Source organism: Camelus dromedarius, chromosome 9, assembly GCF_036321535.1.
Source record: "Camelus dromedarius isolate mCamDro1 chromosome 9, mCamDro1.pat, whole genome shotgun sequence".
In the NCBI taxonomy this organism is placed as follows: domain Eukaryota; kingdom Metazoa; phylum Chordata; class Mammalia; order Artiodactyla; family Camelidae; genus Camelus; species Camelus dromedarius.
Window position 1 is genome coordinate 13,230,462 of NC_087444.1, and position 26,001 is coordinate 13,256,462.

Genomic DNA, 26,001 nt, shown 5'->3' on the forward strand with positions numbered 1-26,001 from the left:
AATTCCTAGGTACGCCTATAGTCAGATTGACCAGAAAGGAAAAAGAGAAGACACAAATTACCAAGGCCAGAAATGAGAGAGATGACACAACAGATTCCACACACAAACTACCAAAGCTCACTCAGCAAGAAATAGATAAACTGGACAGCCATACACTTACTAAGGAAGTTGAACTTATACTTTAAATAAGTCTTCCTACGAAGGAAACTCCAGGCCTAGAACAGCATCACTGGTAAATTCTACAAATCACTCCAGAAAGAAATAACAAAGCCGATTCTTTCAGAAAATTTAAGAGAAGGGAATAATCCCCAGTTCATTCTTTGAGTATTAAACTATTACCAAACCCAGACAAAGACATTACAAAAAATAATAATAAAACAACAAGAACAAAAAGGACACTATATCATTACCAACTGGGATTTTTCTCAGGGAAGATTAGTTTAACATCTGAAAACCAATGCAATTCACCATATTAACAAATTAAAAAGAAGAATCACAAAATCACTTCAACTGATGCAGAAAGAACACTTGACAAAACTCAACATGCATTACTGACAAAGACTTTCAACGAACTGGGACTAGAAGAGAATGTCCTCAACTTGATAAAGGGTGTTTACGAAAAACTACAGAGAACATCATACCTGATGGTAGAAGACAATGCTTTCCCCCTACGATCAAGAATAAAGCAAGAATGTACTCTTTTACCACCTCCATTCAACATTTTAATGGCGGTCCTGGCCATTGTCACAAGGCAACAAAAAGACAGAACATAGAAGGCACCCAGATTGCAAAGGAAGAAGTAAAACAGGGCTTACTCACTCACAGCACGACTGTCTATATCAAAAATCTGCTGCGATCTATAGAAAAAAGCTACTAGAACTAACATGTGAATTCAACAAGATTTTAGGGTAAATGATCAATTAACAAAAATCAATTATATTTCTACATACTAGCAATAAACATTTAAAATTGAAATTTTGAAACTACTATTTACAGTAGCATCAAAATGAAACATGAAATAACCATAGATAAATACGACAAAGGGTGTGCATGTCTTCCACCCTGACGATGGCAGAACGTTGCTGAGAATTTAAAGACCTAACTACATGCAGAGATACACCATGTTCAGTAGTCAGAAGACTCAATGTTGTTAAAATGTCAGTTCACCCGTATTGATCTAAATTCAGCACAGTCCCAATCAAAATCCCAGCAAGCTTTTATTAGTGAAATTGCCGAGATATTCTAAATTTCATAAGAAATGCTAATAAGCACCTAAAATAGCCAAAACATCTCTGGGGAAAAAAAAAAACACGTGGAGGACTAACACTAACTGATTTCAAGACTTACTTTTAGCTGCAATAATCAAAATAGCATCAAATTGAGAGAGATCAGTAGAAAAAAGGATCCAGAAACAGACCTACACGTATACGAACAGATTATTTTCTACAAAGTGCAAAGGCAATCCGATAGAGAGAGAGTTTGCAATAAACAGTGCTGGAACACACACTGATACCCATAACCAAGAGAGTAATTCTTGCCATATATAAAAAAACAACACAAAATGGATCATAAGCCTAAATGTAAAACCTAAAACTATAAACATTCTAGAAGAAAACACAGTTTTCTTGCCTTGGGGAAAGCACAGATTTCTTAGATACAATGTCAGTGTTATTCACAAAGGAAAAAATCAACAAACTGAACGACATCAGAAGTAAACACTTCAGCTCTAGGTATCACATAATTAAGACAACAAAAAGGCAAGCCACAGGCCAGGAGAAAATATACGGAAATAATATAATTTATCAAGGACTTGTACCCAAAATATGTAAGAGATTCTCAAAACTCAATAATAAGAAAACAACCCATTAAAAATTTTGACAAAATATCTGAACAAGCACTTCATCAGTGAAGGTCTATAAATGGTAAAGAAGCACAGGAGAAGGTGCTCAGTATCCTTAGTCATTAGGACAATGTAAGTCGGAGCCACGATGAGGCACCACTATACACGTGATGGAGCTGATATATGCAAGAAGACGGACCGCGCCCAGTGTTGCTGAGGACGCGCAGCGCTTAGAACTGGCAGGGCTGTATCTCTCAAAAAATTAAACATTTATCTACTTCTGATCTGCCCATTCCCCTTTCAGTATTTAGCTAAAGAAAATGAAAGTGTTTCTATACAAAGATTTATATTTAAATGTTCACAGAAGTGTATTCGTAACAGCCCCAAACTGTAATAACCTGAATGCCCATAAATAGGCTAATGGATAAATAACCTGTGCTAGGTCTATACCTGGAATACTGATTGGCAATAAGAAGAAAGAACTTCTCTTCGCATTATGTCCTCCAAGTTCTTCCATGTTTTTTGCAAATGATAGGATTTCCTTCTTTTCTAAGTCTGAATAGTATTCCATTATGTTGTACATCATACTTTCTTGATTTATCCATTCGTCCATTGATGGATATTTAGGTTGCTTCTAAGTCTTGCCTGTACATAAATGAGGAATCTAAACTAGCCAAACCCATAGAAGCAGAGAGGAGAATGGGGGTCTCCAGGGGCAGGGGGAAGAGGGAAATGGGGGAGGTAGCAGTCAGAGGGTACAAGTTTCAGTTATTAAACATGAATGAGTCCTAGAGATCTGCTGTGTAGAGCCTACAGTTTAGTAATGCTGCGTTATACACTTAAAATTTTTCCAAGAGGGTAGATCTTATGTTGAATGTTGTGAATCACAAAAATAAAATAAAAGAAAAAGAGAATAAAATAAAATAAAAAGGAGGATGGGAGGAAACTTCTAGAAGTGATAGATATGTTTATGGTATAAATTGTGATGATAGTTTCAAAGATATATACACTTAGCTCCGAACTCATCCAGCTGTATACATCAAACATGCACAGCTTTTTGGATGTCAATCATACCTCAACAAAGTGGTTTAAAAAATAGCATAGAACTATGGTTACACAAAGCAACATGGATTAATCTCAAGATAATTATGTTACGTGAAAGAAGCCATACAAAAAGGAACACACACTACTAGGTGATGTACGATACAAAATTCTGAGAAATGCAAGCTCAGTCTGAAAGCAGCAGAGTGCTGCCTGGGGCATGGGGAAGGGCAGCAAGCAGGGGCATGAGAGGGAGCTTACAAAGGGGCACGCAAAACCCGGGGGCTGATTTTATCATCTTGATTGCAGCAATGCTTTAACTTACACACACATTTTTCAAAACGTGTGAAATGTCACTGCACTTCAAATATGTGTGGTTGATCATGTGTCTCAAAGGTGTTTTTTTTATTTTTATTTTTAAGTGGCATTGGTCATCCGAGGAGGAGGGGTTTCTGCAGGAGACTGCAGTATGAACAGGGCATAAGGAGGCAGCGACTGAGTGTAGACAAGTCTCCCAGGAAGCTTAGCTGTGGGACTGGGGGAGGGAGAGGGAGACCCACACAGACAGACACAACGTTGAGTTATCTGTGTTTTGAGATGAGAGAAGGAGGAGCCAGTGGAGACAGTGAGATTGAAAACGTAGGGGGTCTGGAGCCAACTGATGAAATGGTGGGAAGGAAAAGCCAAGAAAAAGATGTCTTGAATAAGGGGAAGCACACATGTAGGTATGATCTGTGGCTGGATTGGGAGATGCAGGAATGGACTGAGGAGTTGGTAGAGTTTAAGTCTGCCATTCTCTCTCTTTTTAGGGATGGATGAGGTATGAGAGGAATAGGATGCTTAAGAAGAATGAATGGTGGAGCTTTGGAAAAGCCAGTGTGGTTGGAGCTACAGGTTCAACTTAGGAGCATTTGTCTATAACAAGATGGTGGGCAAGAAAATCGCTTTGCGCAAGCAAAAGAGCTGTTGTTTACATGGGTGCACAGCGGGTTACGCCCCCACAGTCCTCTCCTGCTCTCTTTAGCCCTAGGAAATTTCACTCTTTCTGTTGTTCCCACCCTTTTTCTCTCAACACACAACAGATTTTCAAAACTCTTTTAAGTTTGTTGGGAAATATTTCTAACATACACATGAAAATACAGAATATAATAAACTGCAATGTTCTACCACCCAGCTTTCTCAAGTCTCAACACTATATCGTATTTACCTTGGTTAACCCAATCCTTGAACCAAACACAGGCTAACGGGACGAGAGAGGTTTCATCACCAGCAAACATCAACATGCTCACTTGCTTTTGGCATTTCATTTATTTCATAGACAACGCCCAGAGCACGTCTGAGAACTTGAGGTGTTACCGTGGGAGGCACAAATCAAGTGTGGCCAGAAATGGCCGCAGGCAAGCTTATGAGGTAGTACCCTGAAGTCAAGTGTTAGTGTGTTAAAGCCATGCAAATTAGGCCAAACCCAAGGTCCCAGGTTTGGAAAAAATACTCTGGGATAGTATGAATTTTTAATATAATTGGTAATTCCAATTCACAGCGCAGACACGATTTTCTTCAGTGTTCTAACACTCATTGCCACTTTTGCGTTGGTAAAATATGAGGATGGTTAACTGAAAACTACTTTTCCCCACATCACGTATTTAAAGACAAGAGCTTTATTCTTTAAGGGGCAACAAATCATCCGTTAAATAAAAAAAAAAAAAAAAAAAAGTAACGTGGACAGTACCTGCCAAAACAGACTGTGCGCATCCCCTTGCAGGAGTTCAACCGTGTCTCCTGCCTGGATGTGCAGCGGGGGCCCTTCGTGAAGAGTGGGGGGTGGCGTTCCAGTATAGTTCCTAATGACCTGCATCTTTGGTAAACCTGCAAATAAGCAACACAACTTTGAGAACTGAGAAAATAATAAAGTGTGAAATCCAAATGTACTTAAAAAAAAAAACAACACAGCCATGATGAACATTAAAAAGTTTTAATAGCACCAAGTCTAAGTAAACATCTGAAGTAACTACAATGGAACGCTTTTCAACTTTCTCCTCTTTTGAAGTGGTAACGGAGTAAGACACATATTTATCCCCGATCCCTTACATACTCTTCCTCTCCTGCACCATCAATCTCTCCATAGTTGAAAAAATACTTCTCTTTCAGCTGATGCCTGCTTCATGAAAAAGAACACATCACGTACAGTTTAATGGAAAAGAATCAGTTTTTTCATCAACTCTACCCTGTCTGCCTGTTACTTTCCTCTGGGGCATAGGCTGATCTCATCACTGAGGAGGCTCACCCTTCCTGTGCAGGGACCCCGCCGTCCAGTGTAAGGCTCATATCTTCAGATTAGCCTTGTAATTCAAATCAAAGAGGTGATGGTGTGCCACCGCAACACTTCAGACATCTGTGCGGGGAAATTCTTCAGGCTCAAATCTAGGCTTGCAGAGCAGACCCAACAAAGGGAGCGTGTGGAAGGAAGCCTGCAGCGTCAGCCCTGCCGGCAATACAGAGCCGGGCCTTTCCGCTGTATTTCGCAGTGAAGGCTCGGGGTCCCTGTTTCACCTTTGAGAACAATGCCCCGCCTGCACGCGGGACTGACCGCATCAGTACTGCTGGCAAACGGACACCCTCAGGGCCGCCTTCTCACTTGGAGGTCAGAGTGCTCCCTCCCACGAGAGACGTCGCTCATGAACATGGTACGTGTTTGCACATTTACAGACGTAAGCCCTTGCTTGTTCCACTTCAAGACTTTTCGCTCTAATCTACACTGAACCCGGTGAAGCTGCAACCGGCCGGAAATGCTGCCCTAAATAGGGGAGGAGGAATGGCGGTCATTCAGGTCTCCACGTCCAAGTCACCTGGAAAGGACCTCGATATCTACAGGAGATGCTCCAGCAAACAGCTGCATAACGTCCTCAAAACCCTTTCTCAGTAAGCCCCCGAGAGGGCGGAAAACAAGCGTGGCCACCAACCCAGCAGGGCTGCTGCCTTAAGTCAGCACTTTATCAACCCGGTCAATCAGGAGGCAGAAGGGCTGAAAAGCCTCGGGCCCTTCACCCCAATTCAAGTGCGGGAATCGCCGAGGCCTGTTACGCGTTGCTACATCCCCCCTTGGCTTCAGTTCTTGTGCCGCGGGACCCCGGAGCGATGGCTTTGATCCCACATCTGCCAGGGAGCGCTTCCACACACAGTGGACTCTGTCTCCTCCAAAAACAACACTCTTCTCACTCAAGTGGTTGTCACTCTCTTACTTAACACGCCGCAGGCGCCTTGAGTAGAGAAAGAGCTTCTTTTACACTTTCTATTAAGATGCTGTTAATTTAAAACGAAACCTCAGTCTCCCGTGCACACGGCAACTGACTGAGAAGTTCACCATACGGACGAGGACACGCTCTACGGTGGAACTTCAGAAGTGAGCCCGGCTGGCACGGCAGCTACTCCGGCGAGGCAGTGAGCCCTGGTTTTACTCAGCACTTCTAGAGCCAGGAAAGCATTCTGCTCAGCAGGCTCCCTTGATAATTTTGTTTTGACGTCAATTCTTAAATAAAGGCTGAAGTCAGGAAAGAGGAGTTTGTGAACCTGAAAGAGCCGATACGGCCTCACCTCCTGGGGCCAGGTGAGTGCTCAGCAGGGCCCCGGCCTCACTGCACTCGGGTCTGCAGCCGAGACCCACGGGGACAGGCAGAAGCAGCGCCACGTGACAAACGGCAGGAACAGGAGCTCTCTGGCTGCTGACACGCCCGAGTTAGTCACTCCCGGGAGGAAGTGACTGAAAAATGCATAGAGCATCAGGAAGAAAAATTAAGCTGGATGACATTTCACGCCCAAATACAGATTAGGGACTAAAATACAGAACGGCCCAGGCCATGAAGGCTGAGAGGTGTCGGGGCGGAGCAATGCTGCCTTATCTATCTTTTTCGACAGACTAGGATGCCCGTAACACGGGACCTAGTAAAATTATAATATTTAAAACTAAAAATGGTTCCTATGTTAATCTCCTTTGGTCAAGAAATGAGACCTACATGGCAGTCTTAGGATTTACTCTAGACTAAGCAGTCTTCAGACTGGTGGACTCAGTTCTCATAGTCTTGTTGATTCCTGATTTTTTTCATTGACTCTCTATTTCCTGCTGTGACTTTCTTCTCGGTGACGAGCTTCACTTGGGAAGCTGACCTGGCAGCACACTCGCCTAGGGTGTGTTGCTGATCTCATTCCTAAAACAAAACCTCTCTGAACCTTGCCAAGAATTATGGTTGAGCCCAGGTAATGGTCAAAAGAGCAATGCTACTAATCTGAATTCAGTCAAAAATGATTTGTAAAATATGACATTTATTTGGCCCATACTCCTTTTTGTGGAATGAGGTGTGAGTTTATAATAGAATGGAATTTCTATTTTTTGGTCATTTGTTAGGATCACCTTTGGCTGTTACTTCTGATTGGTCAGCATGTCCCATTTCAGGATGATCTGTCCTCAAGACTGAGGGCTACAGAGACCAGAGGACAAGAGGGATGAAGCAACGGCTCAGCGACACGATGAATTCTGACGCTGTGCCCTGTGCCTCTGATGCTTGCATGTGGTAGGAGCTCTACAGCACTGGTGGCATGAATGGTTGCTTTCCAAAAGGCCCCTTTATAGTCCTTCCTTTTATTTAAAAAAAAAAAAAGACACGGTAACACTGCTAAGAAGGCGAACACAATCACATTAACTGATAGATAAAAATGCATTGAAAATAAGGAGAGAGGCAGCGGGTTAATATTCACGTCAGCACTCAGCCCTCAGGATCACTGCTGACGCAGTCTACTGCCACAGCAGGGGTGCACACCTCACAAATGAGATCCAGAATGGAGCAGAAGTTAGATTTACAGATGCTCTTATTTCGAATAGCCATTTAGCGTTGATTTAGGATAAGTTTTCTTCTCCCCTTACAAGATATCCCTGACAGGTTCTAACCTCTGTTTAAAAATGTGCAGGACAGGACATTCCTTACCTGTCCCTATGACAACTCAGTCCTTGTTGCATAGTTTATGAACAAGCTTCATCTGAAACTTACTCAAAACTCTCTCTGGGTAACTTCTATCCACTGCCTGCCTCCTTCCATCTGGAATTATGCTGAAGAAGGCAAACCTCCTTTGTATAGATTAGCCTTTCAGAATTTATCCAGGCTTAAAATCCCTAGTTTCTTATTTTAAAAAAAGATCATATTTTCCTTTGGTGATCCATACTTCAAGGGATGCTGAGATACAAAACAGGGTAACACGAAAAAAGCAGAACTCTACTTCCTGTCATTGACACTGACCAACCGGAAATAAACACCTAAAAGTGACTCTGAAAACTGATTAAAATTTATAAATTCCATTATGTTATAAATTCATAACTCATCCCAGGAAGCTGCTTTTTTCTTCTTGGGTAAATATGGACCCAATAGTTGTTTAGTTTCTTTCTGCTCCAGAACTGCTTTTACAATGGACAGGCTGGTACAGTTAAGTTACAGGGCTGCTCATCGAAACCTGAAAAGTTATACTGCAACCACCTTCAGACAGTAAATGCAAAATAATCATATGTAATTCTAACACATACGGGGGTGGGGGGGCACTGCAGAAGTTCCCAAAACTTTATATAATCAATTATCTTTAACTAAGGGAATATAATTAAAAAGGCTGAGACAAAATTAGATCTCGTGCCAAATGTTGAGTTATTTCAGCCTGTTTTATCCCCTACAACAAATGCTTTGCTGTACAGCTAACTGTATCCTTAATACATTAAGTTGTGGACAAGTGTGCCCTTTAACTTTTGTTCACGTGGCAATTATGCTTAGTCTAAAATCAGACAAGGTCCCCAAGTCATCCTGATGCATGAAGAATGAACAACGCGGAGAATCAGCAATATTAAAATGATGGTTATACTCTAGTAATTGTCATGGGGTTCTGGCTGAATAAAACCGAAGCCAATTTTATTATGTGGAACACCAGAGTTTTCCAAAACAATACAGAAGTGTTTTTTAAAAGGCGATCTGAAGTAAGATTTCCTTTCAGATCTGAATTCAATGTCACTCAGAGTGACAGTATGCCAAGAAATTTTTTTTAATAATGTGCGTTTTTAAAAAAATTCATTCTAGGTAGAATCATCTTAGAAAGTTTGCCAGATATAAACTATTCCACTGACAATTTTCACATAAACCCTCAATGAACTTATCCTATGGTACCTGTATCAACCGCTGTGGCTTCTAAGAAGAGTGACTGCCGCAGTAGAGGTTAGTATCTATTTACATGCTGCTGTCACGGCCCTAATGCAACGGGCTTCCCTGGGGCAGTAACTTAGAGGAGAGTGCTGTGGACCAGATCAACGGGCTGTCAGCGCTGTGCTGGCCTTTCACCTCTCAGGCCCCATTACAAATGTAAACACAGCCACTTGAAAAAATAGTTCCACAAGATGTCGGAGGATGTGGTTGGTTTATCCCGAGAAACTGATCACAAGCATAACATACTCATTCATTCCTCAAACGTCCCGTGCACCCTGCCAGGGCTGGCCGTGGTGGCTGAGAACAGAGCAAGGCAGGCTTCCTGCCCTCAAAGAGCCTACAGTCCGCTGAACAGGTAGGTGAACTCCAAGACAGCAATGCAGCTGGCGTGGGCTGTTGCCCCGTGGGACCTTTTTCAAAATCTGCCTAGTAACAAAAATTTCAGGGAACTGTTTTGGTGTAAGTCTTCAAGGACCCTAACATATATATTCTGTCTTTTCTGCAAGTCTCCTAGGTGTGGTTTCCAAGTCCTCGACAGTTTTGGGAATCACATTCTGGTGGGCACACGAGCAGGCGCCATGACCGACATCTACCACTTCCAAGCTTGCTTTTGAGAAAACTGCAGTGAGAAAAGTGCTGCCTGGCATCTCGCCAACTAAGTCCCCTTTAAGTTGACATCTGAGCCCTTCCTGGTACCAGTTTACGATCCAGCCACCAGTTCTGACGGCCGGGCTGAGCCGACTGGGCAGCTGGCAGGGTCGGTGGCCTGGGACGCCGGGTGCTGGGCCCCGCCCTCCACACCTTCCAGGGCTCTCCCAGCTAGGCAGGGCTCGCTCATTCACTTCCTGCTCCTCACGGAGGAGCAAAAGGAGGCTTACAATGGGAACTATCTGTTACCAGAGAAGCAGACAATTCGGTGGAGAACAAACTGGTCTAAGGAACGAACTGTTCACAACGGGAACACTCCCCATCAATGATTTCGAGAATTTTCACCCAGAGAATCCTACATTACTTTTATAAACGATGAGTCAGATGAAGGAGACAGCATGGTCACTGCTCATATGAAAACAAGCTTCAGGGATACTTTCCTCCAGATTATAAACGCTGACTCGTCACTCTTTGGCACCATTTACTGGGAGTACTAGTACGTCAGGGGTGAAAGATGTAATCATGTCTTTTGGAAAATTTTCCACTTATTAAAAAGATCTCATAGGCCACCAAATATAAAAGAACTACAAAATTTCATGTGTTATTTTTAAAATCCATGCAAATTTAACATTCTGTTCTGTTGAATAAGTATGTTTTATTGAAAAAAAAAAATGAGGTTTCCGTAAAATCCCTAAATAAAATCAAAGCTCTAGAAGAATGGGCCACTAGTCAGACCCCTGGAAAACGACCTCTCTTGAGGAAAGGGAGGGGAGCCGTTTGAGGGGTTCGGCCTGAGCTTCTTCAGTATCTTCTTTAAAGATTGAAAAGGAAGATAATTATACAATTTCAAACTAAGCGCACTGTCACCTAGTTTTACCACCTCATTTTCTACCTTGTAAAAAAACTCCTAAATTTACCAATTCCCAGTTCAGTCCTTCTGGCCACAGGCTAGTCATTCTCTGCAGAGAATGAGGTCCAGGCAGAGAGAAGATCCCCTGATACCGACTGGTAAGTGTTTGGGATCACCTGAATCCCTGCTGGGTGTGCCGTGTTATCCTGAGAAGAGGAAAGACTCCTTCAAGTGGGGAGAGATTGAGAGCTCCCCAAGATTAGCTGAGCTCTAGGAGGAAAGCAATAACTCCCACTAGAATATTCTAAAGACAGAGCCTCAAAGCGCCTCAACTAAAAAAAAAAAAAAAAAAAAATTACACTTGACAATCTACGGACCTCTAAGTGCCTGACATATCTGTGTGCAGGTCCGTGGATCTGTGGACAAGCGGCCACATGTAGTTCTTTCTACAGAACGTTATCATCACTTAACCCTCATCAGTCTGCTATTTGGACCACACTTGAGTGGATCAGGGAAGGCAGTTAAGCCAAAGGTTGCAATGAATAGGCTGAACATGTGAGGCACCAGTGGCTGAGCAGGACGCTTGAAGGGAGATTGTCCAAAAGGGCAGTCCTCACTGGTGGATGAGAAACAAGACAATCCAATTTGCTCCTACAGAACAGGAAAGCAGGAGGCAGACTTGTAAGTCAGGAGGGAACCGTGGTTTCTGACTTCAGAAAAGAAGAGTTGACTGGGATTACTCAGCTTCCAAAACTGTAGGTCCTGAAAGATCCTTATAAAGCCTGCTGTCCTCTCCCCCTTCAGGGAAGGACTCAGATCTGGAGTGACCATTGAGAAGACTTCCTGGGCTGTTTCCTTACCCTCCTAGCTGGAACCCCCACGCCTAAAACTAACGAGCATGCTTCCGTCTTGCAACCAAAATAAACCTTTGACAATCCAGTCCTAAAGGATATCTAACGAATAAGAGAAAGGAAAGATGACTAAGGCACTCTGCAATAACCTGGTCCGATAAGTTCATTCATTTATTGGATGAATATTTACAGACTATCCGTCATGCCCAGGTACTGGTCTGGGCACTGGGACTGAAGCTGTAAATGAGAGTGACATGTGCCTCACTCAGAAAGCTCATATTTCAGTGGAGAACACAAACATAAACATGAAAACAAATGGACAAACATGACAATGTCAGATGGAAGTACTACAAAGAAGAGTTTAGAAAAAGGTAGTGTGCAGGGTTGGGAGGGGAGTCTGTTTCTTTAGGAGAAGGCGATCGGGTCAAGTTTAAGACCTGAGAAGGCAGTAATCACTTGGGGTAAGGGGTGGGGGGCGGGGGGTAGAAGCTGGTAATTTAACAGGCAAGTTGAATGATAAACATGAAGATTCTGAGACTGGAATGAGCCTGACGTCGAGGGACAGAAACATGGCCAGAGGCACTGCATGAAAGCAACTGATAAAATTTAAAACTGGGCATTGTGCTGGGTGGGGTGGGTCAGACAGAGAGGGACAAGTGCTGTGTGATGTCGCTTATATGTGGAATCTAAAAAATACAACAAACTAGTGAATACAACAGGAGAGAGGCAGACTCTGGGACCTAAGGAACCGACTGGTGGTTGCCCGTGGGGAGCTGGGGGGCAATGTAGGGGTGAGGGAGTGGGAGGTTACCAACTGCTGGGTGTAAGATGGGCTCAGGATGTACTGTACAACATGAGGAACACAGCCAACATTTTGCAATAACTGTCAATGAAAAGTAACTTTTAAATTTCGTATTAAAATTTTTAAAATAAAAAAATAAAATAAATTGACATATGCTGTCTTGACGGTCTGGTCCATTCCATCACTCCTTTCACACACACACATCTTGTTGAATTATTTGAAATTTATTGAACGAGTCAAGTTCTTATCAACATGCTGCCCCTTCTTCCTGGCATAAACCCAGCTTACACCCCACCTAAGGGGTAAAAAAAAATCTAACTTACTCCTCTCATGTTTTAAGACTTCTGCTAAGAAACCTACTAACATTCTCCTAAATGTGACTTAAGTCCCTGAAACATATGCTCCCTTTGACACTTGTGCTGCTTCAGTACCACTTTTCACGCCAAAATGCTTTATCCAGTGAGTATAAAATGTGCATTCTAGACCACAGGCATCTTTCCATGTACTGTCTTCGCAGAATTTCCATACAGTAGACCGTGACCACCTTGGTGACGAAGGCTGTGTTCCTTATCTCAATGAATTCTTTTGGCAGAAAGGAAAAAGGTAGCTGTCCTTCTCCCCCAGTAGCCACCCTTCCAAATACACACATGCACTTTGACTTCCACCCAAAACACTCTCTAAGTCAACCATTTCTTCCTATCTTTATTTCCACCTCCCATTCCAGCTTTATGACTCAAACTGGCCTTTCCTCATCCACTCTGCCAATGCTTGCCTGCCCTTCACAAAGCCCTGTGAATGCCTTTTAAAAAATGCAAATGATATGGCATTCTCCTGTTTAAAACCCTTCCCACTGCACTGAGAATCAGATCTGACCTTTTCGCCGCAGCCCATAAAACCATGCACTCTCACGCTAGCGATCCTGACTGCGGTGGCGGTTTCACAGGTGTATAAGCATCTATCAGAATTCATCAAATTGCACACCCGAAGTACGTGTTGTCTACTGAACAGGAATTATACCACAATAAAGGTGTTTTTTTGAAAAAAAAAATCCTGAAATTATAAGTAATCACTCAAATATCTGAGAATTTTATAAAGTAAAAATGTAAAAAAAAAAAAAAAAAGATGCGTTTTCAGGCCCCTGATAACTCTCTAATCTCATTTTGTTCCAGTCTCACGCTTGCACACTGTTTCCCATCACACCGACCTTTCCCTAGTTGCTTAAAGACCCCGAGCAAGTGGGTGCGCAGCCAAGACAATCTACAACACGAACCCCACCTTGTAATTCTATGGTTATTCACTCACTTGTCACCTGCCTCCTCTCCTCTCTGTTCCTATATATTCGTACTGCTGGTTTGTACGAGAAACATTTATTTTCATAATCAAATCTAGCTTTTAATAATAAAAATATTCAGCTTTTATGGGATAAACTACCACTTCATCTTCAGTTCTGACTTGCTTTTAAACTGCACGGAATTATTTGTGCTTTCACCTCTATCAATGTGCTACCTGTAACTGCAATTTTGCGGGAAATAAAATTGTTTTTAAGGTGCAAAACTGCTAATATATTTCTTGAAAGCTCTTAATAATGACTTTCTTAATAACGTGTCTTCACCCTGCGTATCTTTAAATCAGGTGACCCGCATCATTTATGCAGAATATTTTTTTATTCCTATACACTCAATTGCTTAATCAGCATAAAAATAACAGAAGTTCTAACTCAGAAAGTAGCATACGCTTTCTAAAACAGCCCCCCACTAGCCGCCTCCTTCCACTCTGGGCTCTGTTCCTGTCTTTTCTCTTGACCTCCCTCCCACCTGAGATCCCTTGCTTCAGTCCCAGGGAGCATATTCAGTCGCACGCCCTGAAGACTTAGATGTGTGCAGACACACTTTACTGATTTGTAAGTTAAAATGAAGGGCATATGCAGTTGGTATTCCTGACCGGCAGTTTCAGCGAAAGCAAATGACTCTGGACCATCATTTAGATGTGCTGCTGTTTTTTTTTCGTTTTTTTGTTTGTTTGTTTGTTTGTTTTTAAGAGGCCAGGGAGCTCTTAGGTCAGAGACCAACCATCAACCTACCTACACAAAAATGCACATAAATTGAACAATCTCTTTACCCTTCCTATGAACATTCTTCTATAATAAATTTCTGAAATAGGAAAAAGGAAAAAAGCCACCTCCTCTGCATACAAGGGCACTACACCGAAATTACTAATTTGCAAGAATTTCGCACCTGCTAAGTCTTTATAAACTTTCATGAGCTCACTTGTAAACTCTGAGAACGCACAGCTCTCACAGTATCTGACTGGGAATTCGGAGATTTAGTCTCTCCCCAGTTGCTTAGCTTAATTTTGTTTTCCCCTTTAATCTTTTTCTGAAATAAAATGTAATTCAGTTCAGAGAGAACTATTTAGTTACAGTCTTATGGATTCAGATGTGGGCAGGCTGAGTATAAATGTATCCACCTGAAATCAAGTGGATGTGTAACTATTACTCAGTCCCAGCCAGGTTTCCTAGGAGGAAGCTGGCTATGTATCTTCATTTTCATGTGGTACAATTGTTTTTGTTTACGTCATCTTTCACTGGGGCTACAGATCAACAACCAACATCACTACATAATTATGTACGTAAAATGAAAAGAAAACACGGTGTCCTTCTCAGGAACATTCCTCCTTCACACTATGTGTAAGGAGGAGAAGGAGTGATCAGAGAAACCACACTGAGCTGTGTATTCTTTTCTAGCAATGGGTACCCTGTATCCTAGCATGGGATGTGATTCTATCAAAGTAGGGTCTTAGAATAATTCAGCCAAACATATTCATTTACACAGAAACAACTCAATCCCACAGCTTAGAGCCAGCTAACAGCCAAAAATGGTGTTCTTTCCAACAACAATCTGTCACCCAGTGAGGGTGACTAGGAAAAACAAGGGAGGATTATGGAAAGGTCATACATGACTGTTTTAGATTTAAATACTTAATGAATAAATCACTACCTTTTCTAAGAAAGCTGGGAAAGAATCAGTTTCAAAATGCTCCAGTGGTAATGACAGTTTTATAAGCAACAACAGATCCTTCAAACTATCATAGGAAGTTCAGAGAGTCGATTTCAAAATCTCTATACCCCGAGGTTATCATACTGAGAGTATGTATTCTGTCTCCTTCCTATAAATTGATTGGGAATACTAAAAAATTGAGGTATTAGCCTATAAGCTTTTGTCCTCTATAATTTTTCAATTTAAAATATTTCAAGTGCATATAGAATATAGACTTTAGGAACAGTTTTTGATTTTTGTGGGCTTTTTTTTTTTTTTGCTTTCAAGATCTTGATTTTTTTCTCCCTCTCCTATCAATTCAAAAGCTATCACTTCTCTTCCTAGTCTTTTTTTTTCCCCGTGTTCTTACCTTCCTTAAGGTTAACCTTATTCTTTCCCCAAATTTTCAGCTTCCTATCTTTTTTTTTTTTTCCTTCCCCTCCATAAAGAGCTTCTTTCATCAACCTTAAACATCAAAATTATGCTCTGGTGTCAACTTGTTCAATTTTAGCATAATAAGCTATTTAAATAGTTAGCCACAGTTGGTTCTAATCAACTGGAAAACGGCAAAAGTGAAATGAAACCTATATCCTAAGAGTATAATAAAAACATAAAAGTAATAATTATGAAAATACAAACTGTGGACTACAAAGAAAAATGCAAATATTAAAATAATAAGAAACTGTGTCCGCAAATTGTGCGTCATCTGGAAGGCAGTCATGCTTGGTAAAACCAGAATTGTGCACAGAAAAGACATACTGGAAGAGAGTGTTAGTTCTGTCTCACTTCTCAAAAGACCAGAGACACTGAACACAAAGTTCACATGCAACTACGGTTTACAAAAACACCTGCACATAACACATAATATACAAAGATGGCACATAATTCTAAAACCAAACCACTGATTTCTCATGAACTATTATATAGCGTGAAAAATGGCGGATCCTAAGAATGACCTTCTCCTGGGTTCCTGGGCAGAGTCTGAGCATTTCATGTGTTTTTCACTTCTGAGTTAAGACAAACTCCTGCGGAACAATGAACGAAACTTCTCTTTCTTTGCCAATATCCCAGTGTTCACGCCATTATAAAAGTGTGACATATACTGGCTTGAACCTGAGGAACTGGCTGCTGCTGACTCTTTTTGAAGTACCAGAAAGGTAATTTCCTAAAACCTAGCATGTGCAAGGTGATTCGTTCCATGCACAGTTACTGAGTATCTAATATTAATGAAGTTGCAGCAAAAAAGTCTGATGAAGCTCAAACGTGACAAAAAGCAGGCGTAATTCTGTGCAGAAAAGAACATTTCATGTAAATCTGTACTTGGGCACTGGCTCTGTGGAGCAACATTAATTAGTAACTCTGTTCAATAAATTCAGTAAACATTTGTGGAGGCCCTCATTTCCAGCTACCTCAGAGCCATAACTCTTTTGAAAACCCTAGTTACAGATTTTGTTTTTCCAGGTTTTAACAGGAAGAATATCCTATTTTGCCCTTTGAAGCTAGAGAGTATACTTTGTGACAGCAGGGTCCCTATTTTTTCTGTAAACTTTTTTTTAACCTCTAGACAGAAAAAGAAATTGCATCTATTACAAAACCACAAAATCAAATTATTTTTGTCTTTAGAGTAGAGACTTTTTAAATCATTCATCTTTGTTTTATTAACCTCATCCACAGTGCTTGGTATGTGGCAAAACTTGTTGATGAGTGATTTAATTTCCAGGAGAAATTTTTACCTTATGAGAGTTGAGAGTTAATTCTAAAACAAACAAATATGATAAAATCAAATTAATATGTCTTTTTCCTATTATCTTCAAGGATTTGACAATGTATGATATTTGTTTTTAAAATCACTTTAATTTTACTACTAAGGAAATATAACCTGTGGTGATGAATTTCTTTCTGCTTTTTTAGTTATCAAGTTGACTTAAACATCCAAGAAGGCATGGTAAACACAAAGGTTAAAAAAAAAATTGTGCAGTATCTACCTGAGCAACTGAAGCAGTACACTCCTTTTGAAACTCTAAGATTTCTTTACAGACTATTTCATCAAACAGATATACTCAGAAGCTACTTCTCCAGCATACCAGTTGTATCAAGTTTTCCACTGGCTTTCAAATTGTTTTTCCTTTTTCTGCCCCTAAATAGAAAGATCCTTAGAGAATATATCTCTGTTTTTGTCACATTTCACCAAGACCAAATAAAATGATCTTGCACAAAAAGGAGAAAGTAAGTTTGAAATGCTTTCAAAAGTTGTAAGTACTTTCCCATGTATATAATACTTTGGAATCTACAGATATTTAAACTATATTCACCTACTAGTTGGTTGACTCCTTGATTTGCTGTTGGCTGTCTCATTTAGTCATGAACATGACTTTCCCTATGGAACTTAACATTCTGTAGGGACAGAGGGGAACATACACCCCTACAAAGAACGACACTGCTGTGTCAGTGATCAGCATGTTGCTATGGAAGTGGTCAGCAAAGCACCAAATCAGGGAGTTCAGAGAAGACCCCAGGGAGGAGCAGACATGAAGCTGAAACTGAAGTATATGCAGGCACCAGCCAGACATAGGGGACGGTGTATAACTCACACCGCATTTAAAGAGGCACAAATCTTTATGCTTGAAAGACTTTCTTCAGCAGGACTTGGCACTCCAACTGCATGAGTAAAGACAGGTTGATTCAGAAAATGGCAGAAAAAGGGTTCAAATGGTGGACCATGGAAACGAAGCTGATCAGGCAAGGCAGCAAACACAGGAGAGACTGATGAACAGAAAGACAGCAGACGGGTCAACGAGCAGGAAGTCTCTAAGACTGGGGTGAGAGAACGAGATTCTGAATTTAGTGTTCTAGACACGGGTGATGACCAGGCCCCCAGGGCGGCCGTGGGGATGTCTGGCTGACACACAGCAGAGCCAGAGGTCACTGGAGGTGAAAAAAATCAATGTCAGGTGAAGCGAGGAGGCTCAGGTTTGAATGAGTTATCTACAATGTGAAGTCACCTGGGTTGAAGGCAAAGTGCTCCTTCTGTGTGTGAGAGAGAAAATCGTGGAGGGGAGCCCATGCGAGGGGGCAGGGTGTGTAATGGTCATGAACGCAGGCTCTGTATCAAACAGGTCTAAGGTTGAATGCCATAAACACTTAATTTCCACATCTGCAAAATGGGTATATTAACACTACTACTGATGTTTTTGTGAAACTGTGTATGAGCTTTAGCACACCACCTGCCACATGGTGTGAGTCAATAGATGTTTGACCCTTAACTGGTTCTATGTAACCATTTTTCTGTAAAAAATTATTTACATTAAACTAGTTTACCTAAGTAACTTAGATCCAATAGTTCTATGCCTCAAAATGTTGCAAAAATAAGAAACTATATATATTTAATAATATCAAGCAGTCTTCACACAAAGTACTTTTAGTTTCAATGTAATTACTAAAAAGTATAGTAATGAAAAGTCTGCAGTATTAGTGTAAGAATAAATAGACCAATGGACCAAAGAGCCTAGAAACAAGTCACCTACGTGTCCAGCTGAAAGAAAGATGAAGTGTGAAAAGCAAACCTGTGACAGCTTTTAGAAGACAATAAATTAAACTATCCTTATGATATTAGGTAGAGGAGATGATTTCTTATGCAAGACACAAAAAGCACATGCTAAAAGATCACTAAATTTGTTTCCTTTAAAATTTAAAATGGAAAAAGAGACCACTGAAAAAGCAGATGCATACAATTAATATAACTAAAGGAATAGCATCCTGGATATATAAAACACTCCTAAAATAGAAGAAAAAATATAAACAGCCCCACAAAAAAAAAAAAAAAGGAGGGGAGAATATGAAAAGTTAATCCTCAGATATGAAAAACTGAATAAACCTTACACATGTGAAAAGATGCTCATTGTCAGGTATTTATTTCCAGGGGGAAAATTTAAAACAGTGAAATAGCAATCTATACCCTTTATACTGGTAAAAAAAAATCTTACAAATCAGTAACACTAAGCTTTGTTTAATTTAATGAGCTTTTTGAGCAGGAGTTTACAAATAGCAAAATGTTAAGATCTATTTACTCTTACTAGTAAGCATATCTGCATGTATTATATTATTTTCAGTATGTCTGAAATGCTTCACAGATGTATTTTTAAATTTTACTTAAAGGGCCTTTATCTAATAAATTACTTAAAGAGTTTTAAATGGCCTTAAAAGTAGTTTTTCCTGTATTTATCATGAATGCTACAAGAAACAGAAACAAACAAACCAACCTGTATTTTCAGTGAATGGAAATCAGCAAACAACTTCCTATGCACTGTAACAGTGCTGTTGATATTTGGAACTTTATTCAAATCTTCACCTTTTGGTTATGTCTGAACTTGCTGAATAAGATGCAAAGAATGACAGTTGAAGGCATTAAACTGTTAACGAATGGGAGTTCCTATTAAAAAGAAATTAGCCAAGCTCCTTGCCCCGGGGGCAGCGCCCGTTTCCCCGGTACACACGCTGTCTGCCCGCGACAGCCCTCCAGCAGAGCTCTCAGCGAGGGTCCCCCGAGAGCGGAAGATGAATGAACATCCCTCCTGCATACAGGCCTACCCGCCAGCCTCAGCGTAACCTAGCACACATTTTTCCAAGGAAGACAATCATTTCTATTTCTTGAATAATTAATGTAAGACTTTAGCTTATGAAACAAAACAATCTAACAAAAGGTCAGGTCAATACGGTAGAAAGGTGACATTTCTGAGCAAATTTCACATCTATAAAGTCATGGCCGAAAAATAAGGATTCTTTTTTTTTTTTAAGCAGAATTTCAAATTTCATAGCCTATGTTCTCTTTACTTTCCCTTTCAGGCTACCTCGGGTAGTAATGAGTGTCACAGAGGAGGACGGCCAAGAAAGAATGGTCTTACCCAGGACCTAATCCTTCTCAACATTTTGTCCTCGGACTGGCCTCCGGGCATACATTCTCTTTGACAGCCCAGTGGTTCCTATAACCTTGAGCATGTTACTTTTGATCTCACCATGAAACTGCTCCAGAGGTCACCAAAGTGGCACACAGCTCTAAGAGGCAGCAGAAAACACACAATTCAATGCAAAGATTGGGACAAAATGTTTTCTGGGATTCACAGCATGCATCCTATGATGAAAGGCCTATTAACTGTGAGCATGAAAACAGAGCTGAAAATTAAAACAGCATTTTCAGACTTGCTATTCAGTGATACTCACAGGTGTTTCACAGGAAATATTGAAAATGTATGTCCAGCAATGTAACTACTCCATCACTTTATCAGTGCAGTCACATAAGAGAAATGGCCAACTGACTGCTATTAGCACAGCCACACAGGAGAACTAGAAAATCTACAGTTTGGGTCCTAGTTTTTATTTTGACATAGAATTTATATGAGGACATGAGCATTTCATTCAACGTCATTTTGCCTCGTCTCCTACCGGGCATAATATTTCAATATGTCTTTTTAATGGAAAACTACTCCTGTTCAAATAAATGTCCTCAGTAAAGTTACTAACATGTAAATATAGAACATAACATTATAAACATACAGCTAAAGAATAAAAGGTTTGATTTGTTACTGAAAAGCTACACACAGAAAATACGAGTGGGGATTAGGTAAATTCATCAAAGAAATTCACTTGTATAAATAAATAAATGGCCACAGATGCTCCTTTCAAAAAGAAGAACCACTTGCCCTTCTAAGCATCCTACAGATTCTAGAACTTTACAATATCCACACAGAAAACCACCTGGGATTCGGAACTTTCTTCTTTAAGGTACAGGAGTACTGACAACACAGTTTCTCTTTTATGAGAAAGCACTTATATTTTTACATAAATATAACTACTTATAGGTACCTAAATACAAAATTGTTTTCTATTTTTACATAATATTGTTAGAATCTACAGAAACATATTCCCAGTTGGTCTTTTTTTGGAAATGCTAAGCGGCTACTATGTATCAGTTACTATGTTACGTCTTATGGACACATGATTACCTGCTCTTTGTTTTCTGTTGAAGGTTTCTTTTCATACATGAGCTCAAACATACAGTTTTCTGTTAAATCTACAGACTAGGTAATGAAGCCTCCAATGAGGGGGATAAAAAGAAAAGAGGTGATGGCTAAGCCAGACCTTACCTACCATCCATCTTCACAAGCTTAATTGACAAACGGCCAGAACAATACATTTAAAACAGCAAACATTTATACTTTTCTTTCCTCCCATCTCTATATAGAGGAAAGCTTCTAAAATGCCACTAGGTACAAGGGAAAGCTCTCCTACATCTGAAATTAAAATTCTTTGGCATCTTAAAAGTATTCCCACAGAGAATCTGATTCATCGGTAATTTACTCATTTCTTTCCCCATGCCATGTTTTAACCTCCCCGAGTTTGTTCTAATTTCAGGCTACAGCATGTTGAAAACTCTGTAATGCTCAGAAAGGGGGATTCCCTTCCCTGAAGACCTTTCATGCAGCTATCATTCTTTGAATAACAGCATTGACAGAGAAGACCACTTCCCCCTGCTAAACTTGAAGACTTCTTTTTGTTGGGCTGTTGTATAATTGTTTCTTTCGTGTTAATTATCTCAAGCGAGTGGGAAGGCACATTGAGGTTTAGCTCCCTTGGCTTTGAAACAAAGTAACTAGGAAAGAAACTAATACATGTGCCAGTTTTTCAGACAGCCATCTACCTCTTCACAGAAAGAAATACACATCAGGCCGCCACAGTGACCTGGCTTTACAGCTTCCCTCTCCAACACACGGCGACCCTCGCTTTACACCCATTTACCCCTTTATGAAACACATCATTCACTGGCTGCAAAGTGAGGGAGACCTTAGGAGGTAATTTATTTGTTGGCACTTTGGCTTTCAGTTTCTATTTGTTCATTTTTTCCTAAGTTATCCACTTATCCTGAATTTATTAATTAAAAAAACCTTCCAAATGCTTACTTTGTGCTTAGAATGGGAGTAATAAACAAGGTAGGTGTGTCCTTCCCCTACAAAACTTGGAATCTAACAGAGGAAAAGAAAATTATCCAGGCAATTATTACAAAGCATTATGAGTTTTACGGTAGAAAAATTACAAATGCTGTGGAAATGGCAAGGGGGCACAATCGTATCAGGTTTCAGGGCAGGGACCTATGATGGGGAAAAAGCCCACTGTGAGAGCTTGCCAGCATGACTGTAGTTTACGCAGCAGTATGCAAATGAAACTTTTTTCTGTAAGAAATGGAACCTTTAAAAATGTTCTTATTGAAATTATAAAAATATATGGCATTTTAAAGAACTATGAAGAATTCATTTCTAAAATATTATTAGGATTACTTTTCAAATATTTACTCCAGTACAGTTTATGATATAAAAAAACTGGAAACAATCTAAATGAAAAGCAGTAGGGAACTGGTTAAATTAAATCTAGGGTACATCCTTATAGTTGAATAGCAAAGTGAAATTTAAAAATAATGTCACAGAAGACTGCCTAATGATATAGAATCATGTTCAAGTATGTTGCTGGAAAAAAGCAGGTTACAAAACAGCAATATCACAGTAGACTTCATTTTTTTTAAGAAAAAAGTATAGAGAAGCACAAAAAAAAGTCTGCAAAGACATTTATCACAATGTTCAAAGTATTTATACCAAGATTAGTACATTATGAGAACTTTCTACTTGTCTAAATTTTCTATAGTTAACATTGGTCTCTCTTAGAAAATTTTTTTAATTAAAGTTTTGTTGTTGTTAAAATCCTCCCATGACACCAAGTTGCCTGCAAAATAAAGTCCAGAACTCCTTGTGCTGACCACAAACACAGGCACGACCCACGCCCCCACCCCGCCACAACAAATCGCCAGCCACCGTGGCTGCCTCTAGCCAGTACCACTTGTGCGTGAGTCACAGCGAGCACCCGCTCAGGGCGGGCTGGGCAGGCAGGTGCACAGCAGTACAAAGACAAAGCTCTCCCTCCTCTGTGAAGACACTTTCCCACGCCAGGACCTGCAAGGCCCCGAGGGACGCTGGCTGGAGCTCTCCACCCAGCCCTCTTCGCCAGGCACCTCTGAGAAGTGGGCACAGGCTACACCACACTTGCCATTTCCCCATCATGCACCCAAAGGGCACACTACCTTCCCGGCCAAGTGAACCACGCACGTCCACCACGCAGGGCCCTGCTAATAGTTCTGTCATCATCCCGGTCCCCACGGGCGTGGGCGCCAGCTCTGGGATGCCTTCCCAGCCCTCCCGGGCAAACAGGTGCTTCGGCTTTGTTCTACTGCATGTTTCACAACCTTCTGAATTACTGTTACAGAAATTACTGCACTGAGCGTAAACTGTATATCATTATTTTGTTTCCTCCCTACTGGAATATAAAATTCACAAGGCCGGGGACCACGAACTTCTCAACTGTCTATCCTCAGTATGGTGTTTGGTACCCAGTCATCTCTTAACAAATGTCTGTTGAATAAATAAAAGGCTGTGTGAACGTTCATCATTAAAGAATAAATTTAAAAACCAATTTTAATAGAAGTTTTAAAATGTTTTTCTTGACTAATCCCACTTTTACAAATATAATAGCAACACAGGGCCATTTTGAACGTACCATGTGTTGCCAAATTCTCTATTTCAACCAAGTCGTGACTTAAGACTCTAAGGCCTTAGAACAAAGATCATGAAACTGGAGCTCTCGTCTACGCCTAACGTCCTCTGGGGCTCAGCAGTCCCCGGTTTCTCCAGCTGTGTCTGCCAAGAAAAGTAAACTTGGCACCCCAGACTGGTTGGGGGTATTTTTCTCTCCTAAATGAAAAATAATTGTTTAGATTTTCAAGTCATTATGTGCCTGTAAGCAAAAGAGTTCAATAGCTCTGAAAGCAAATGAAATTATAATTCCTAATGTGACCAACTGCTTACACAGTATAGACTTGAAATTTAAAACCAGGGCGCTGTGGTTTACAGTGATTGTGCCATTTAAATAAAATGAGTTGCTATGTTTTTTTTTTTCAGCATTGAATCCATTTTGCAAAATGAGACTGTCAACATAAGTATCTGCCCAGAGCATCACTGATATAAAAGGATCTAGCCCCCTTTCTCCAATTAAAATAATATTTAAAAATAACTTTTTTTTTCCAAAGAAAAAGATTACAGAGGCTCAAAAACCATGCGCTGAAGAATACCTTCTCAATTTTCATTCTGCTTGATTTGGATTTTTCCTTAAGGAATTTCTATAGAGGGGAAAAAGTGTCTGCCTGAAGTAAAAAGCAAAAAGAGAGTTGAATGGATTTTATTCAAGGCCACTGGTTCAGTTTCTTATGTCCCAAATCCAACCAGACTGACTGGTTATATGACAAGGTTTTAGTGAGAACATTTACTAACCACATGGAAAATCTGCAATATATCATTCTTCAGAGAAAAATGCTAACAGTAGCATGTTCTCTGTGTACCTAATGGGTAGAAAAAGACATGTTAGTCATATGTGTAATGGGCAAGGAAATGAAGCTAAAAGTTTCTAACTCTATCCAACTACTATTTAAAACACTGGCAGTTAGGAGCACTTAGAGAACGAGGCAGGTGTGAGTTAGAAAACAGGAGTGCCCTGGCATGGAGCGAGACTCCCACTGTTCACAGCCGTCTCCTCACGTCTGCTTCCAGGCTGCTAAGGCTGCTTTGTCTTCCTGAAGCCTCCCTGGGTCTTTCAGTTAGTGTTCTCTCTCTCTCTCTCTCTTTTTTTTTTAATTGAATTATAGTCATTTTACAATGTTGTGTCAATTTCTGGTGTACAGCACAATGCTTCAGTCATAGGAACATACGTATATTCATTTTCATATTCTTTTTCACAATAAGTTACTACAAGACATTGAATATAGTTCCCTGTGATATACAGTATAAACTTGTTTATCTATTTTATATATATTAATTAATATCTGCAAATCTTGAGCTCCCAATTTATCCCTTCCCACCCCTGGTAACTGGATAAAGAAGCTGTGGTATATTTATATAATGGAATACTACTCAGCCATAAAAAATAATAAGATAATGCCATCTGCAGCAACATGGATGGACCTGGAGATCGTCATTCTAAGTGAAGTAAGCCAGAAAGAGAAAGAAAAATACCATATGATATCACTTATATGTGGAATCTAAAAAAAGACAAACTTATTTACAAAACAGGCACTCACAGAAAACAATTAGTGTTCTTTATAAACCTAATGATACTTTAAGCATGTTAAAGAGTTTGTGTTTTAAAGATACCTGTGGTAATCACTGTATTAAACCCTGGAATGCATTTACAATCAGGACGTGTTACTGCAGCTCAGCCGGTAAGTTAGGATTCACTGGAAGCCTCTGGGGAAGTGGTAATTACATAATGCAAAGTTTATTCAATGACTTTAAAATATACTTTCCATTTGTGAATAGTCAAGTGGAATTTTAATATGTGAACTTTCAGACTGTCGAATAGTCTTGTATGAACTGGGGTTATAGAGAAACTTTTATAATAAAAAAAAATTTGAGAAATGCATTGTCGTAAATCAAGTATTTGTGGTACAAGAAAATTACTCTTAACAAAACTAATTTACATAACATTCCATTGGAGGGGCTTTGAAAATATCTCTGGGTCTTCAGAAACCTCTAAAGGTTAAGCTTAAACTTTCTCCAGTTTTTTGAACCCTAGGCAGATTTGGATTGAAAGTAAGCATAGTGAGAGGAAAAAAAAAAA

The 26,001-nt window shown here is 40.2% G+C and overlaps 1 protein-coding gene across 2 annotated transcripts in view; it reads right to left on the reverse strand.

Moving 5' to 3' along the window:
* The window catches only part of VAV3 (vav guanine nucleotide exchange factor 3), a 358,235-nt gene that overhangs the window by 59,993 nt on the left and 272,241 nt on the right, over nucleotides 1-26,001 (reverse strand). For both annotated transcript variants that reach the window (XM_064488784.1, XM_031457711.2), the window contains exon 20: nucleotides 4,611-4,747. In XM_064488784.1, the coding sequence (XP_064344854.1) occupies nucleotides 4,611-4,747 (137 nt within the window). The remainder of the gene's footprint in view (nucleotides 1-4,610; nucleotides 4,748-26,001) is intronic.